Raw genomic sequence first — 15355 nt, forward strand, 5'->3', positions numbered from 1 at the left:
TAGTTTTTGTCTTTCACCATCTGCTTATTTCACTTAGCATAATGCTCTCCAGTTCCGCCCATAAATAGCTTAATATTTTAAAATAGTTTAATGATACTGGCATAAAAAATTCAAAGTTAATGCACTTAATATATAATGAATTCACACAACTTTTTTTAAATGACTCTAAAAATATATGGGCAACAGGTATGATCAAGCAACAAATAGAATCTCACAGATAGCTGATAAACAAATGCCAAAAAACAGTATTTAACTAAACTACTGAAATATATACACTTTTAAGGTACCAGATTTTCCATCACATTAACAAAGAATTTTAAAAATATTCTGTGTTGGCATGCATTCAGAGAAATACATTCTAATTTTTATATCTTGCTTTTGGAATGCTAATTGTTGCAACATTTTTGGAAGTCGACTTTTGCCAAATACTATATTACAGACTTTGTTCTAGGGGGAAAAGATGCAGATCACACACAAAGACTTATGCCCAAAGATGTTTCTCTCAGAGTTTTTATGATATAGTAGGAGTACATTCTGAGGAGAGTCTCTGAATTTTAAAGTACCCATAATACTTAATAAGCTCTACTTGAAAAATATCACTGACTTCTTACTACCTTTCCTTGGCTAACTGTTGAGTAAGGGAAAACGTAGGTGGTGGCCACATACCAGCCCAGAGTCTTGCCATTCAGAAATTTGTCTCAGTTATCTGACAATGTCACATGACGTGGCAGACCTGAACTATCACTTACATATAGTATAAATTAAATATACAAATTCACTAAAGCACAATGTTACTGTAAAGAAGAATTAACAGTATAAATGTCTAGTATTAAGAAAATGATTAATTTATTTCACTATGGAATATTAAATAGAATATTGTGTAGCCCTTGAATAATTTTGTTATGAAATATTTGAAATAACATGATACAGTATTTATATTTAGAATAGAATCGTAAGCATACATAAGGATATTGAGTTATTTATAAGTTTGGTCTCACAAAATAATCAGAAGGAACCATGAAAGAATATTTGTGATGTTTGACTTAATCTGTTTGTTTGTACTTTCCACACTTTTCAAATATTTTTAAATGAACATTACTGAAACAGTTTAGAAAAACAGTTGAAAATAACCAATCACAACACAGTTTTGCTCCCCATTATTACATTTTATAAAATTGAGGTGTTCACAAAATCTGATGGAGTATAACCTCATAAAAAATGTTAACTATCTTGTTATTTTCTGAATCTAAAAAGCACCTTCTGTTTTTCCAGAAAGATCAAAAAGTACAAGTAGCTTTTTTTGGATGGCCAGAGAACTGTCATTGTATCGTAGTGGCTAAATAAGTAAGAATTTATCTAAACTAATTCTAGCCAGTTAAATGGCTCCCATACCCTAAGATCCTTTACATTTAGCAATTTAATGGTTAGGCAATAAGCTAATTACCCATTGTTCATTTACTTAGAATTAAACTATTCAGTGTCGGAGTGACTGAGATTTCTATAAAGGTCCCAGCATGCATTTCAGCACACCTTAGTGATTGCCCTGGGTGAGCTACGCTGCACCCATTGACACGTAGTGGAGGGACCTTTCTGCTGGGCTTCGCCCAGTTGTAAAGTACATCAGACAGACTGCGGCATATTTTTATTTTATTGGAGACCAGATATTTACTTCTTCAAAAATGCTATTTTGTTTGTCACATATTTTCCCAGGATGCTAAGTAAATTTTTAATTATCATACCCACTAAATAGGATGATCTTTGAAAGGCTAAGCACAGTATTTCAGATTTATTAGTCATTTGGTAAGTGTTTATTGATGAATAAGTAAATTTAGGGGATGAAAGAATGAATGGCACTGCCTTTCTCTCCTTTTCTTTTGAATTCAAGCATACCTTACTGTTGTTCACAAAAGAAACGCATGTATCAAAAAAGTATATGTAATTTTGTTTATACTGAAAGTAAAGTAATACATTAATAAATGTATTATAAGTCTTAAATGTAAGCCATGACACCATTAAAGTCCTAGAGGAGAACATTGGCAGGAAAATCTCAGATATTTCATGCAGCAACATTTTTACTGATATGTCCCCTAGAGCAAGGAACATAAAGGAAAGAATAAACAAATGGGACCTCATCAAAATAAAAAGCTTCTGCACGGCTAAAGAAAACAGTATTAAAATAAAAAGAGAAACCAACTGTATAGAAAAACATATTTGCCAATGATACCTCAGACAAGGGTTTAATCTCCAAAATATACAAAGAACTTACACAACTCCACTCTAAGAAGACAAGCAACCCATTTCAAATGTGGGCAAAGGACTTGAACAGACACCTCCAAGGAGGACATACAGAGGATCCAGAGACACATGAAAAGATGCTCAATATCACTAGCTATCAGAGAGATGCAAATTAAAACCACAATGAGATACCACTTTACACCAGTAAGAATGGCCATCATAAACAAAGCAACAAACAAGTGTTGGAGAGGTTGTGGGGGAAAGGGGACCCTAGTTCACTCACTGTTGGTGGGATTGCAGACTGGTACAACCACTATGGAAAACAGTATGGAATTTTCTAAGAAAACTAAAAATAAATATGCCTTTTGACCCAGCAATTCCACTGCTAGGATTATATCCTAAGAACCCTGAAACACCAATCCAAAAGAACTTATGCACCCCAATGTTCATAGCAGCACAATTTACAATAGCTAAGTGTTGGAAGCAACCTAGGTGCCCATCAGTAAATGAATGGATCCAAAAACTATGGTACATTTACACAATGGAATTCTGTGCAGCAGAAAGAAAGAAGGAGCTCCTACCCTTTGCAACAGCATGAATGGAACTGGAAAGCATTATGCTGAGTGAAATAAGCCAGGTGGTGAAAGACAAATACCATATGATCTCACCTTTAACAGGAAGCTAAACAACAAAACAAACAAGCAAGCAAAATATAATGAAAGACACTGAAATAGAGAACAGGCTGACAGGGACCAGAAGGGAGAGGGGAGGGAGTTTCAGGGGAAAAGGGGAAGGATTTACAGGAACTAGTATAAAGGACACATGGACAAAAACTAAGGGGGGGTGGAAATGGGAGAGAGGTGGGGAGCACTGGGGAGGTGAGCTGGGATGGGACAGAAAAAGAAAAGACAGAAAACTGTACTTGAACAATAATTAAATAAATGGAAAACATAAAATACTAAATCACTACAAAATTAAAAAAAAGAAATGCATGTATCAAAAACATGTAATTTCGTTTATACTGAAAGTAAAGTAATACATTAATAAATGTATTATAAGTGATATCTCATAAATTCCATATTTAGATGCATGTTAATCAAGATATAGAATAAACTTTTATTCTCCGATTTTAAATTTTATTTTAATACAGGGACCACGAGGACCACAGGGTGATGCTGGACCTCCTGGAGAAATGGGCACTGAGGTAATCTTTTGTGGCTCTTTCTCAGTTCATCAGTGCATAATACTTTCTTTTTTAAAAAATATATTTTATTGATTATACCATTACAGTTATTCTATTCCCCCCTTCATTCCCCTCCACCCTGCACACCCCCCCACCATTCCCCTCCTTTAGTTTATGACCACGTGTTTCAAGTTCTTTAGATTCTATATCTCCCCTACTATTCTTGCCCTCCCCCTATCTGTTTTCTACCTACTGTCTATGCTTATTCTCTGTACTTTCTCCCCCCTTCTCCTCCTCCCACTCCCCTGTTGCTAACCCTCCATGTGTCTCATACTTTCTGTAATACTCCTGAAATGTATAATTGATTTATTAGATATATATTATGGAGGATAATTCTGTTGTGTTTTGGTTCATATTCAGAAAGTAAAGCCTAAGATTTCCTTACAGTGGGATGACCATTGTTTGGACTTAATTTTATACATATAACATTTTCTTAAGAGCTCATTTAAATGACAGAACTAAAAGTGGGTAAAACTTTTCCTTAACTGATGGAAAGTTAACTTGATAACCCTTCATTCTAAAATGTTGTATTTTCCTTATAGAAGAATATTGTGATGCAACCCCATTCAGAATATATTTTGGAATAATAAACCCCAGTTGTTATAACTATAAAATATAATTACTGTTTCTGTTATTTATTCATTTTAGCACTAAAGAAGTTAGACATAAATTCTCTCCATTCTTGGCTTTTCTGAAACTGCTGTGTCTTGGTTTTGCTCTTTACCTTCTGATGAACCTTTCTCTGTCTTTATGTGGAGCTGTCCTTCCTCTTCCTCAGCTTAGCGATCATATTACCAGTGACTTTAATTACCAGTACATATTATTCTGACAGCTCTCAGCAGACAGCTCGGTGCATACCTCTCTCTTCAGCCCTGGTTACTGAGTTTCTGTTGCCTTTTACATATGTGCCTAGATGTCCCACAGACATCTCAAATGCAAAATATCTAATCCAAACCCATTACTTTTCCGCTGTTCTAGTAGTAGTGCCTAGTAGTAGTGGTAGAACCCACATTTAAATGTAGGTGCTCTCTCTACACATACTGCTCTCTTAGCCACAGTGCCTGTCAACATACAGTGAGGCCACTCTGCACAAATGCATGACTGTCCCCAGCAGCATTCAACTGCAGCTATAAATGTAAAGGGGATTTAAAGTGCTAGATCAAGAATGGTATAAAAAATAAGCACCACAGAGATCAGAATATCAGCTGTTAGATTTAGCCCAAGAAAGGAATGAACGGAGCCAAGAGGAAATACCAGGTTGGGGGAAATTAGGACCTGGAGGAGGCCTCTGAGAATAAAGGTAATTCTGATATGGGAGAAATCCTGAAAGTGTTGGAGTTTTCTCTCAAGAGAGAAATTTAATCTTAGAGTGGGATATTAAATTCCGCAATTTCTGAGGCATAGCAGAAATCCAGGGGGGCTCACTTCCAAGTCCTTCCTCATGAGCTCTGCCTCTCCTAGCAGTAGAGGAGTCACAAAGATAACCAGGAGAAAATTTTAAATAATATAGTTATTTGAGAATTGATAAAATGATGGTGAACAAAGGCAGTATAAGGGAACTGAACTTTACCAAGGAGATACACCAACAAGGAGAGGTATAACTTCTGAGTTACAGAAGTAACCACTAGGAGAACTAAAAACAAAAATTGTTTTATAAAGTAGTTGCCTCCGAGGAATGGCACCAGGGCTTTTCATTATAAGTCCACCTGTACCATTGTGCATTTAGAGATATTTTTTAAAACAAGCAAAAAGCAAGGTGAATATGGATTTTGGAAGCTAAATCAAATAGAAAATTGGACTTTCACTGAAAATACTATAATGACATAACCGATATTTTAAATATAATAATTTTAAGGAAGATTATTACCCATGGATCAGAACTATTGAGGAACCCATGAAAGATAGAAAACAGGGAACTTTTGCTCAAGATATTATTATGAATTAATGCTTTAAACTACCCTTCTACTCAGCATTCTGTAATTTGCATTCTATAATTAATGTGTGTGTTTATAATTGTGTGTATGTGTGTATATACACACACATTACACACAGTGATGGAGAGATAAGAGAATTGGAGAATAGAACGGAGAAGTCAGGAAGGGAACAAGAGAAGGGTATATATTAGCATGCTCAAAAACAAAATAAATATCTTCAAGAAATAAAACAAACAAAAAAACAATACAACAGCAATTGTAGGAGATCCAGGCCTAGAAAGCCAGTGGTTACAGAAAGCTGTATGTTTTCAAGGTAAAAAGAACCAGAAGCTTTCCAACTGGACCCACTCATGAGAGAAGACTGGGGGAAAATGCCGTAGATAGACAGACAGACATGTAGGTAGATGATAGATAGATAGATAGATAGATAGATAGATAGATAGATAGAATCTTTTATAATATGAATAGATTAGTATCTTCTTCATGTAATATATTTTATAAAACCAAGTTTTTTAAGGAGGTGTGTTCCAGAGAACTTAACAGAAATGGATGGGAAGAGTAAAAAGTGAGGGAAAAACCCACAGAGAATAGTAGAAGTATGAGAACAAAAAATCAGAAAAGGAAATGGGAGGTAGTTTGTGTTTGACCGAGGATTAACAAATGAGAAGAAGAATTAGAAGAAACTGGTCTTAAAAGTCGTTATTTCAGGTCATGTTGTTTTGTCATTTGAATTGTTAAAAAGTTCCAGAAATTATCTGGTTTTATGCCATGAAGTTTATAAAAGGACATCAGAGACCCTTCCTGGACATAGATATGTCACCCTTGGGCTAAAAATTATTACCATTTTAGGATGCTGTTATTGCCTCTGTGATTGGTTGTGGAATGTGTGCAAATGATGTTTCAACTAACTCTCTTGTAGGGACCTTCAGGTATTGAGGGCGAGTCTGGTCTGCAAGGCGAGCCTGGGGCAAAGGTAACCTTCCTGAGTAATAAAGGGTTCTCCACACTTTCACCATTCAATCTCCTGTGTTGGCCACATTCTGGCAAAACCATCTTGAAATCAGATGAAGAACAGCAGATAAAATGAGCCAGAAAAATGTTTTTCAGAAAAAATGTATATATACACACACATACACATATATGCACAGATGTGTATATATACAAATATACATATCTGTAAGAGGTGATACAAATAGTAAAGCTGATGGGCAAAATATTAATAAATTAATGTGCAGAAAAGAAAAACTGGAAAGTATTTCAGATCCCCATGCTCATGATGTGCCCTCCATAATTGTTAAACATGAAGTTTTAGTAGAAAAGTTTGTTTACTTTTTCCCTTTGTTTTTTCAGGGAGATGTTGGACCTGCAGGCAGCACTGGAGTTGCCGGGGAACCAGGATTACGAGTAAGTATCTACTAGAAACCATTTTAATGCTCTCCCCACCCATTTCAGAGACTCAAAACTTAGCCTGAAGACTTTAAGAATTACATAATAAATGTTTCTGGTACATTAGAAAATGTGTGGCTGTATTTCATAATTTCAAAGCTGCATGCCAAACTCAGCTCACAATGTGATTTAGAAGCATTTAGAATCCTAACCTCATACATCCTTTTCTCAGAATCAACTGTACTCTGCAGAACTCTTACCAAATATGTGGAGTCTGAGATTGTCACTGATATTAGCATTAAGAAGAAATTTACAAATTTAGTGATCAATGCTCAGGATGCTTCCTGGCCTAACAGGACAGACAAAAGATTGAAATCTAATTTATGTTTTTAAAAACCTAGTTATGCAAGGTCATTCAAGGACATAATTGTAAATAATTGTATTTAGATAGCTTACAGAAGTTATTCCGATAAAGAAAGCCTTTAATTTGATCTGTGGTAATTTTCTCCCCTAGCTGACAGTGCCCTGGGTAATTTTGAAATATTTGCTTACTCAGAGCCAAAGTAGGGAGATTTAGTTTGTATCTAGTTTCTTTTTATTTTTTGACATTTTTTATTGTCGTTCAAGTACAGTTTTCTGCCTTTTCCCCCCACCCCTCCTTACCACTCCAGCCCTCCCCACCTCCCTCCCCTGTTTCCACCCACCCTTGTTGTTGTCCATGTGTCCTCTATACTTGTTCCTGCAAACCCTTCCCCTTTTCCTCTCTAATCCCCTCCCCTCTCCCTTCTGCTCATTGTCAGCCTGTTCTCAAATTTCAGTGTCTTTGGTTATATTTTGCTTACTTGTTCATTTTGTTGATTAAGTTCCTGTTAAAGGTGAGATCATATGGTATTTGTCTTTCACCGCCTGGCTTATTTCACTTAGCATAATGGAAAGTTGCAGTTTCTTTTATATTTTCCCTTTGGCGCAGGGCCTGGGGCAGGCAGTGTGGGATCAGGGTGACGGAAGTGTCAGTGTTGGGTGCAGTGGGACAGCTGGGAAGACGCTCTGATTCACTTGTAAATAGTTCAGGAGCTTCACAATGCAGGGCTCCACATTCCACCAAGTTCTGTGTCTAAAGACAGCTTTCCTACGGTGGGCTCTGATTGTTGCTTCTGCTCTATACGGGAGAAATACAGTCACTGAAAGTCAGATACACTGAATTTAACTGAATTATGCTGTATTAATCCATGTCAATTTAGTAGAGCAAAGTACTATGATTTTATGGTGTTTACAGTTCTTGAACTCAGAAACAGAGGTCTAGCTATATAAATTTCCAAGGTCACGAAATGAATATATATTAACTTTTATTACCTGAAAATTATTGGTATTCTGAGACCATCTTGTATTTGAATTTACAGCACTGTGAGTCCTTAAATCATCTTTAGAGCTATTCCAAGAAAATTAAATTATACCTCTTATACTGTCAAATATTCCTTATACATACAGTAGAATTAGGAATAAATATACACAAATGCTACTTTCTATAGGTACCAGATACCAAAAAATAAAATGATTTAGCAAAATAATAAATCTTACTGTTTTTCTGCCACAAAATAGGGTGACCCAGGAGGTCCTGGAGAAGAGGGTCTCCAAGGAAAAGATGGAGTGAAGGTAAATTATGCTTTTAACATTGTGTATAAAGTAGATGCCTTGTAAAATCTTTAAAATATTAAATAGGGTGGGGAAAAGGTAAAGGTTTACAGCTGTGAGTATATGAAAGAATTGACTCTTGTCTTATTATCTATTAATTATTATATTATTTTCCATATGAGCACTGTAAACCTACTTTTGCCTTGACTTTTATGTAACTATTTTTATAGTGTTAACAAAAATCTACTAATTATGTGGTATAATTATTTCACTGCTTTCTTGTCCTTAAAATTGTTTTACTGGTTGACAGGGCAACCCAGGAGGAAGGGGGCTTCCTGGAGAGGATGGAGAAAATGGAGAGGTGGGCTCACCTGGGGCTGCAGGGCCCTTGGGCAGACCTGGGCTAATGGGCGCTCCGGTGAGTACTGCTGGGTTCATTTTCAAGTACTCAAAGAACCAGGCCCCTCTGTGTACACATACACCCAGTTTCTGACCCCCTTCTCTGTGCACTGGCTAATTGGAAGCATAAAGAGAGAGTGTGACACACTAAAGGGGAAAGGCATTCTCCATCTGTCACCCAAGCCATTGAACCTTTCTTCTTGCACTTCAGTGAGATATAATTGACATAAAACATGTAAGTTTCAGGTATACAACATGATGATTTGATATATGTGCATAGTATATGTTGCTAAATGATTCCTGTAATAAGGTTAGTGAACACATTCACCACTGAACATAGGTACCTTTTTGTGTGTGTGCTGGGAACTTTTGAGATTTTCTCTTCACTTCTTTCAGCCCAACAGTACAGTGTTGTTAAGCATAGTCATTGTGCTGTACATCAGATCCTCACAACTTATAATGAGAAGTTTGCACCTTCTGACTGCCTCCACCCATTCCCTCATCTCCCTGGCCCTGGCAACCACACATCTACTCCCCTTCTGTGATTTCAGGATGTTTTAGACAACACATACAGTATCTGTCTTTCTCTGCTTCACTTACTCTACACAGCATAATGCCTTCAAGGTCCATCCGTTATTACAAATGGCAGAATTTCCTTCTTTGTATGGCTGAATAATATTCCATTCAATATATAAACTGTGTGTGCAATTTTTTTAGTATTAGTTGATTATATATCTGGGCCCTTGACTCTTTCCCATTATCTACGTCTCTTGTAATGCCAGTACCATGCTATTTTGATGAAAAAGTGTTTTGTATTGATATTATTTGAATTTAGGGAGTGTGATGTCTCCAGCTTTGTTCTTGTCTCTCAAGATTATTTTGGCTTTTGGAAGTCTTTTGTGGTTCCATGCAAATTTTAAGATTTTTTTTCTAATTTTGTAAAAAGTGCTATTGAACTCTTGATAGGAATTGTATTGAATCTATAGATGCTTTGGGTAGTACAGACATCTTAACAATATTCATTATTTATCCATGAGCATACCTCTTTGCATTTATTTCTGTCTACTTCAGTTTATTCATCAATGTCTGATATTGCTCTGTGTCCAGATATTTCACCTCCTTGGTTATATTTATTCCTAAATATTTTATTGTTTTGGTGCTATTTTAAATGGGATTGCTTTATTTACTTTTTAGATAAGTCATTGTTAGTGGGTGGAAATGTAATGGAGTTTTGTAGGTTGATTTTTTCTGTTCAGAAACTCCTCTGAAATTATTAATTTCAACAGTTTTTGTAGTGAATTCTTTAAGTTTTTTTTAATATTTTAAGATTATCATCTGCACAAAGAGATAGCTTTACTTCTTTCTTTGTGATTTGGATGCCCCTTTTACTTCTTTTTCATGCCTAGCCACTCTGAAGAGCTTTGAGTACTGTGTTGAATAGGAGCGATAAGAGTGGGCAGGAACCCTTGTCTTGTTCCTGATCTTAGAAAAAATGCTTTCAACCTTTCACTTTTGAGTATGATGCTAGCTGTGCGTTTGTCATGTATGGCCTTTGCATCCCTGAAATAAATCCCATTTTATCATGATGTATGATCCTTGTAACATAAAGCTGACCCTTGAAAAATGCAGGAGTTAGGGATGACAACCTCCACCCCATGCAGTTTAAAATTCACATATAACTTTTGACTCCCCCAAAATTTAACTTAAGTCCCTCAGGATCCACAGGGGATTGGTTCCAGGACCCCGTCCCCACATCTGTGGATGCTCAGTACCTCATAAAATGACATAGTACAGCCCTGGCAGGCATGGCTCAGTTGGGTGAGTGTCTTTCCAAAAAGCAAAAGGTCCCTGGTTTGTGGTCAGGGCACATGCCTGGGTTGTGGGCCCAGTCCCCAGTTGCGGGCATGTGAGAGGCAGCCAATAGATGTTTCTCTCACATACTGATGTTTCTCTCCCTCTTTTTTCCCTCCTTTCCCCTCTCTGTAAAAATAAATAAAATCTTAAATAAACAAACAAACAAAGTGACACAGAGCAATGCATAGTCAGTTCTCCAAATCTGTGTATTCCCAACAGTGGATCTAAAATACTGGTTGGACCGGAGACACAAAACCAGGGATACAGATGGCTGACTACATATTTGAAATTGACACATAAATGGACCCATGCAATTCAAACCAGTGTTTTTCAAAGATCAAGTGTATTGTTGAATTAGGTCTGCTAATATTTTGTTTGGGATGTTTGCATCTATTATTAGTGATACTGGCCTGCAGTTTTTTCTTTCTTATGTTATCCTTGTCTGCTTTGGTATCAGTGCTAATCTCATAAAATGATCTTGGGTATATTTCTTCCTCTTCACAATTTTGAAAGAATTTGAGAATGTTTATCATTAATTCTTCTTTAAATGTTTGTTTGAATTCATCCATGAGACCTGGGTTTTTCTTTATTGTGAAGTTTTTCATTACTGAATCAATTCCCTTATATGTCATTGGGCCCTTCAGATTTTTTACTTCTTCATGGTTTAGTCTTGGTAGGTTGTATAATTCCAGGAATTTATCCATTTTTTCTATGTTGTCCAAGTGTTATAATCCTTCATCATTCTGGTATCATTTATAATGTCTCCTCTTTCATTTCTAACTTTGAGTCCTCTATCTCTCTTTTCTTGGTATATCTAGCAAAAGGTTTTTCATTTCAAAAAAACAACTCTTAGTTTTGTTAGTCTGTTCCATTTTTTTCCTATTCTGTATCTCACCTATTTCTATTCTAATCATTAGCCTGTCTTTCCTTCTGCTAACTTTGGTCTGAGGTTGTTTTTCTTTTTCTACTTCCTTGGAGTATAAAGCTAGATTATCTTTCCCTTTTTTAAACTATTGACACTTATGACAATGAACTCCCTGTTCAGAACTGCTTTTGCTGCCTCCCATAAGTTTGGATATATTATGTTTCATTTTTGTTTTAAGATATTTTTTAATTTCCCTTTGATTTCTTCTTTGATCCACTTGTTATTCAGGATTTTTTTTTTTTTTATTTCCAGATACTTGTGAGTTTTCCAGCTTTCCTTCTGCTCTTGATTTTTAGTTTCATACCACTGTGGCCATAAAAGATACTTGATATAATTTCTACAATATTATCCTGAATTAGTTGATACTTATTTTGTAGCCTTGTATATGATCCATCCTTGAAAGTGTCCTGTGTGAATTTGAAAATAATGTGAATAATGTATATTCTACTGCTGCTGGGTGTAATATTATATACATATCTGATAGGTTTAGTAGTCTATAGTGTTGTTCAAATTCACCGTTCTTCCAATTCACTTATTGATTTTCTGTCTGGATAAGCTAGCCATTATAGAGAGGGGAAGAGGTATAAAGTTCCCAAATATTAGTACATTGCTGTTTATTTCTCCTTTTCTTTCTGTTAGTATTTTCTTTATATATTTAGGTACTCTAATACTGGTATGTAAACATTTATAATTATTATACATTATTCACTAATCAACTCCTTTGTCATTATATAATGACATTCTTTGTCTCTTATGACTTTTTTAGTCACCAATTTAATCAATTACATATTTCCAATATCCAATCAGTGCCCTGTACTGAACAGCCGTGGCTTCAGCAACAACGTGATACTGTAGTTATTAGAAGTCCTCCATGCTATCAAGACTCTAAGTCACTGCCCCCCCCACCTCCTAGTATTACAGTCATCAAAGGATTTAAGGTTAGAGCTTAAGTAAGGTTAGACAAACCTGTTTTTCACCAGTTGCCAAGACAGAAACCTCACAAAAAGTTATCTAAGATAAATGTTGTTGACTGAATTGTTTTCCCCAAAATTTATAGTCTAGAACCCTAATTTCCAATGTAACTGTATTTAGAGATAGGACCTTTAGGAAGTAGTTAAGGTTAAAAGAAGTCATAAGAATACATGCAGCTCTAATTCAATAGGACTGGTGTCCTTATAATAAGAGACAGACTTACCAGGGAAACACAAGCACAGAGAAAAAGGCAAAGTGAGGACACAGCAAGAAGGCAGCCACCTGCAAGCCAGAGGAGAAACCCACCCTGCCAGCACCTCAATCTTAGACTTCCAGCCTCCAGAGCCACGAAATAATAACTTTCTATTGTTCAAGCTACCCAGTCTGTTGTAATTTTTTATGGCAGGCCTAACACACTGATACAATAATCCAGCAGGCACTATTTGAGGGGTGTGTTCAAGTCATACCTCCCTTCTTGCTAAGAACTATTCCCAGACAGAGGATCACTACAACTCCAGATGCACTGAAGGAGTGTGGCTTCATGGTGACAGAGACTTAGATTTGAGGGGAACCCCAGCATATTTGGGACCCATTATATTTTCTCTCCTGAGAATTTTAGACTGGGAATCAGAAGTCCTCATCATCTTGTGACCATTTTTAACTTAAAGTATTTTTTTCTGATACATATAAATACCCTTGCTTTCTTTTGATTACCATTCTCTTGCAGTGTGTTTTTCCATCCCCTCACTCAGTTTTTGTGTATCCTTAAGGCTTAAGTGATCCCCTTGCAGGCAGCATAGTGTTGTATCTTGTTTTTTTATCCATTTACCCATTCTCTGAATTTTGATTTGAGAATTTTAATCAATTTACAGTTAAAGTAGTAATTGATAAGTTAGGGCTTTATATTGTCATTTTCATTGTTTTCTGACTTTTGTAGGTCATTTCTTTCTTCCTCTCTTGTTGTCTTTCTGATTTTATGAATTTTTATAACAGTATACCTTGAATCCTTTATCATATTGTGTATCTACTAAATGTTTTTTTCTTTTGGTTCACATAAAATATCTTAGAATTATAACATCCACCCTGGTTGTCGTGGCTCAGTTGGTCAGAGCTTTTTGCCCCATGGACCAAAAGTTTGCAAGTTTGATGCCCGGTCAGCAGACGTACTATGTTGCAGGTTCCATCTCCTGTCCAGGAGCATAGAAGAAGGCAAACCAACTGATGTTTCTCTTTCACATCTCTCTCTCTCTCCCTCTCTCTCTCCTCCTCTCTCTTTCTTTCTTTCTCTCTTTCTCTGCCTTCTTGTCTGTCTTTCTCTCTCTTTCTTTCCCTCTCTCTTTCTCTCTCTTCCTCTCTCTCTTTCTCTCTCTCTGTCTCTGCAATAAAAGAAATGCCCTCAGGAGAGGCTAAAATTTTTTTTAGGAGTTATAACATTTTATTTTAGTCTGATAACAACTTTGATAGCATGCAGAAACTTTATAGTTTTACTTCTTTCTCCCGCCTTTACATGTTAGGTTATTGATATTACAGTTCACCTATTCTTATCTTATGTAACTAGTAACAAATTATTGTACTTATAGTTATTTTAATACATTTGTATTTTAACTAGGGTTGTAAGCTATTTGCACACCATCATTACAATATCAGAAAATATAGCTTTGAATATATATTTATCTTCAAAGTGAGCTTTACACATTTGTATATTTTTACAACATTAATTACATACTTTCAGCTTGAAAGTGTCCTTTAGCATTTCTTGTCAGGCAGGTTTAGTGGTGATGAACTCTTTAGCTTTTGTTTATTTGGGAAAGTCTTCATTACTGAAGGACAGTGTTAATGAGGAGATTATTCTTTATTAACAGCTTTTTTTCTTTCAGTATTTTGAAGATATTTTACTGTTGCCTGGCCTGCAAAGTTTCTGCTGAGAAACCCACTTATAGTTTTATGGGGCTGCCTTGTATATGACAAGCCACTTTTCTCTTGCTGCTTTCAAAAATTTTCTCTTTGTCTTTGATCTTTGACCATTTAACTGTAGTGTGTCACAAAGTAACCCTTCTCAGATTCAACCTATTTGGGGTCCTTTGGTCCTCAAGAATCTAGATGTCCATTTTTTTCTCCAGGTTTGGGACATTTTTAGCCATTATATCTTCCAACAGGCATTCTGCCCTTTTCTTTTTCTCTTCTCCTCCTGGTATTCCCACAATGCATATATTATTTCTTTTTGTTGTCCCATAAGTACTATAGGCTTTCTTTACTCTTTTTAATTGTTTTCTTTTTGCTCCTCTGAATAATTTTAAATAACTTTCTAGTTCACAAATTTTTAAATTCCACTTGTTCACATCTGCTACTGAATTTCTCTATTAAATTCTTCAGTTCAGTCTTTGTATTGTTCATCTCTAAGATTTTTTTTTGTTTTTATGGTTTCTGTTTCTTTTTAAAATTTTCACTTTGTTTATGCATTGTTTTCCTAATCTTATTTAGTTGTCTGTGTGTTCTTGTCATTCAGTGAAGTTTTAAGAGGATTATTCTAAATTCTTGGTCAGACAGTTCATAGAGTTCCATTTTTTAGTGTCAGTTATTTGTTTAGAACTAATAAAGGGAGTGTTATTACTTTTCTTTGGTATTGTCATGTTTACCTGATTCTTTATGATCCTTATACCCTTGCATTGGTATCTTCACATTTGAGTAAGCAGTCTCCTCTTCCAAACATTATGGGTTTGGGGGGGCAGGTAAAGATCTTAACCAGTCTGCTCAGCTTCAGGTACTGAATGGGTC

At 35.8% G+C, this 15355-nt stretch overlaps 1 protein-coding gene across 1 annotated transcript in view; it reads left to right on the forward strand.

The window, feature by feature from the left end:
• Window positions 1–15355, forward strand: part of COL24A1 (collagen type XXIV alpha 1 chain) — a 337900-nt gene that overhangs the window by 222329 nt on the left and 100216 nt on the right. The window contains exons 33-37 of the mRNA XM_037060934.1: window positions 3386–3439; window positions 6332–6385; window positions 6763–6816; window positions 8398–8451; window positions 8741–8848. Coding sequence (XP_036916829.1) covers window positions 3386–3439; window positions 6332–6385; window positions 6763–6816; window positions 8398–8451; window positions 8741–8848 — 324 coding nt within the window. The remainder of the gene's footprint in view (window positions 1–3385; window positions 3440–6331; window positions 6386–6762; window positions 6817–8397; window positions 8452–8740; window positions 8849–15355) is intronic.

Source organism: Sturnira hondurensis, unplaced genomic scaffold (assembly GCF_014824575.4).
Source record: "Sturnira hondurensis isolate 20B ecotype Veracruz unplaced genomic scaffold, ASM1482457v3 Scaffold0013063, whole genome shotgun sequence".
NCBI lineage: Eukaryota > Metazoa > Chordata > Mammalia > Chiroptera > Phyllostomidae > Sturnira > Sturnira hondurensis.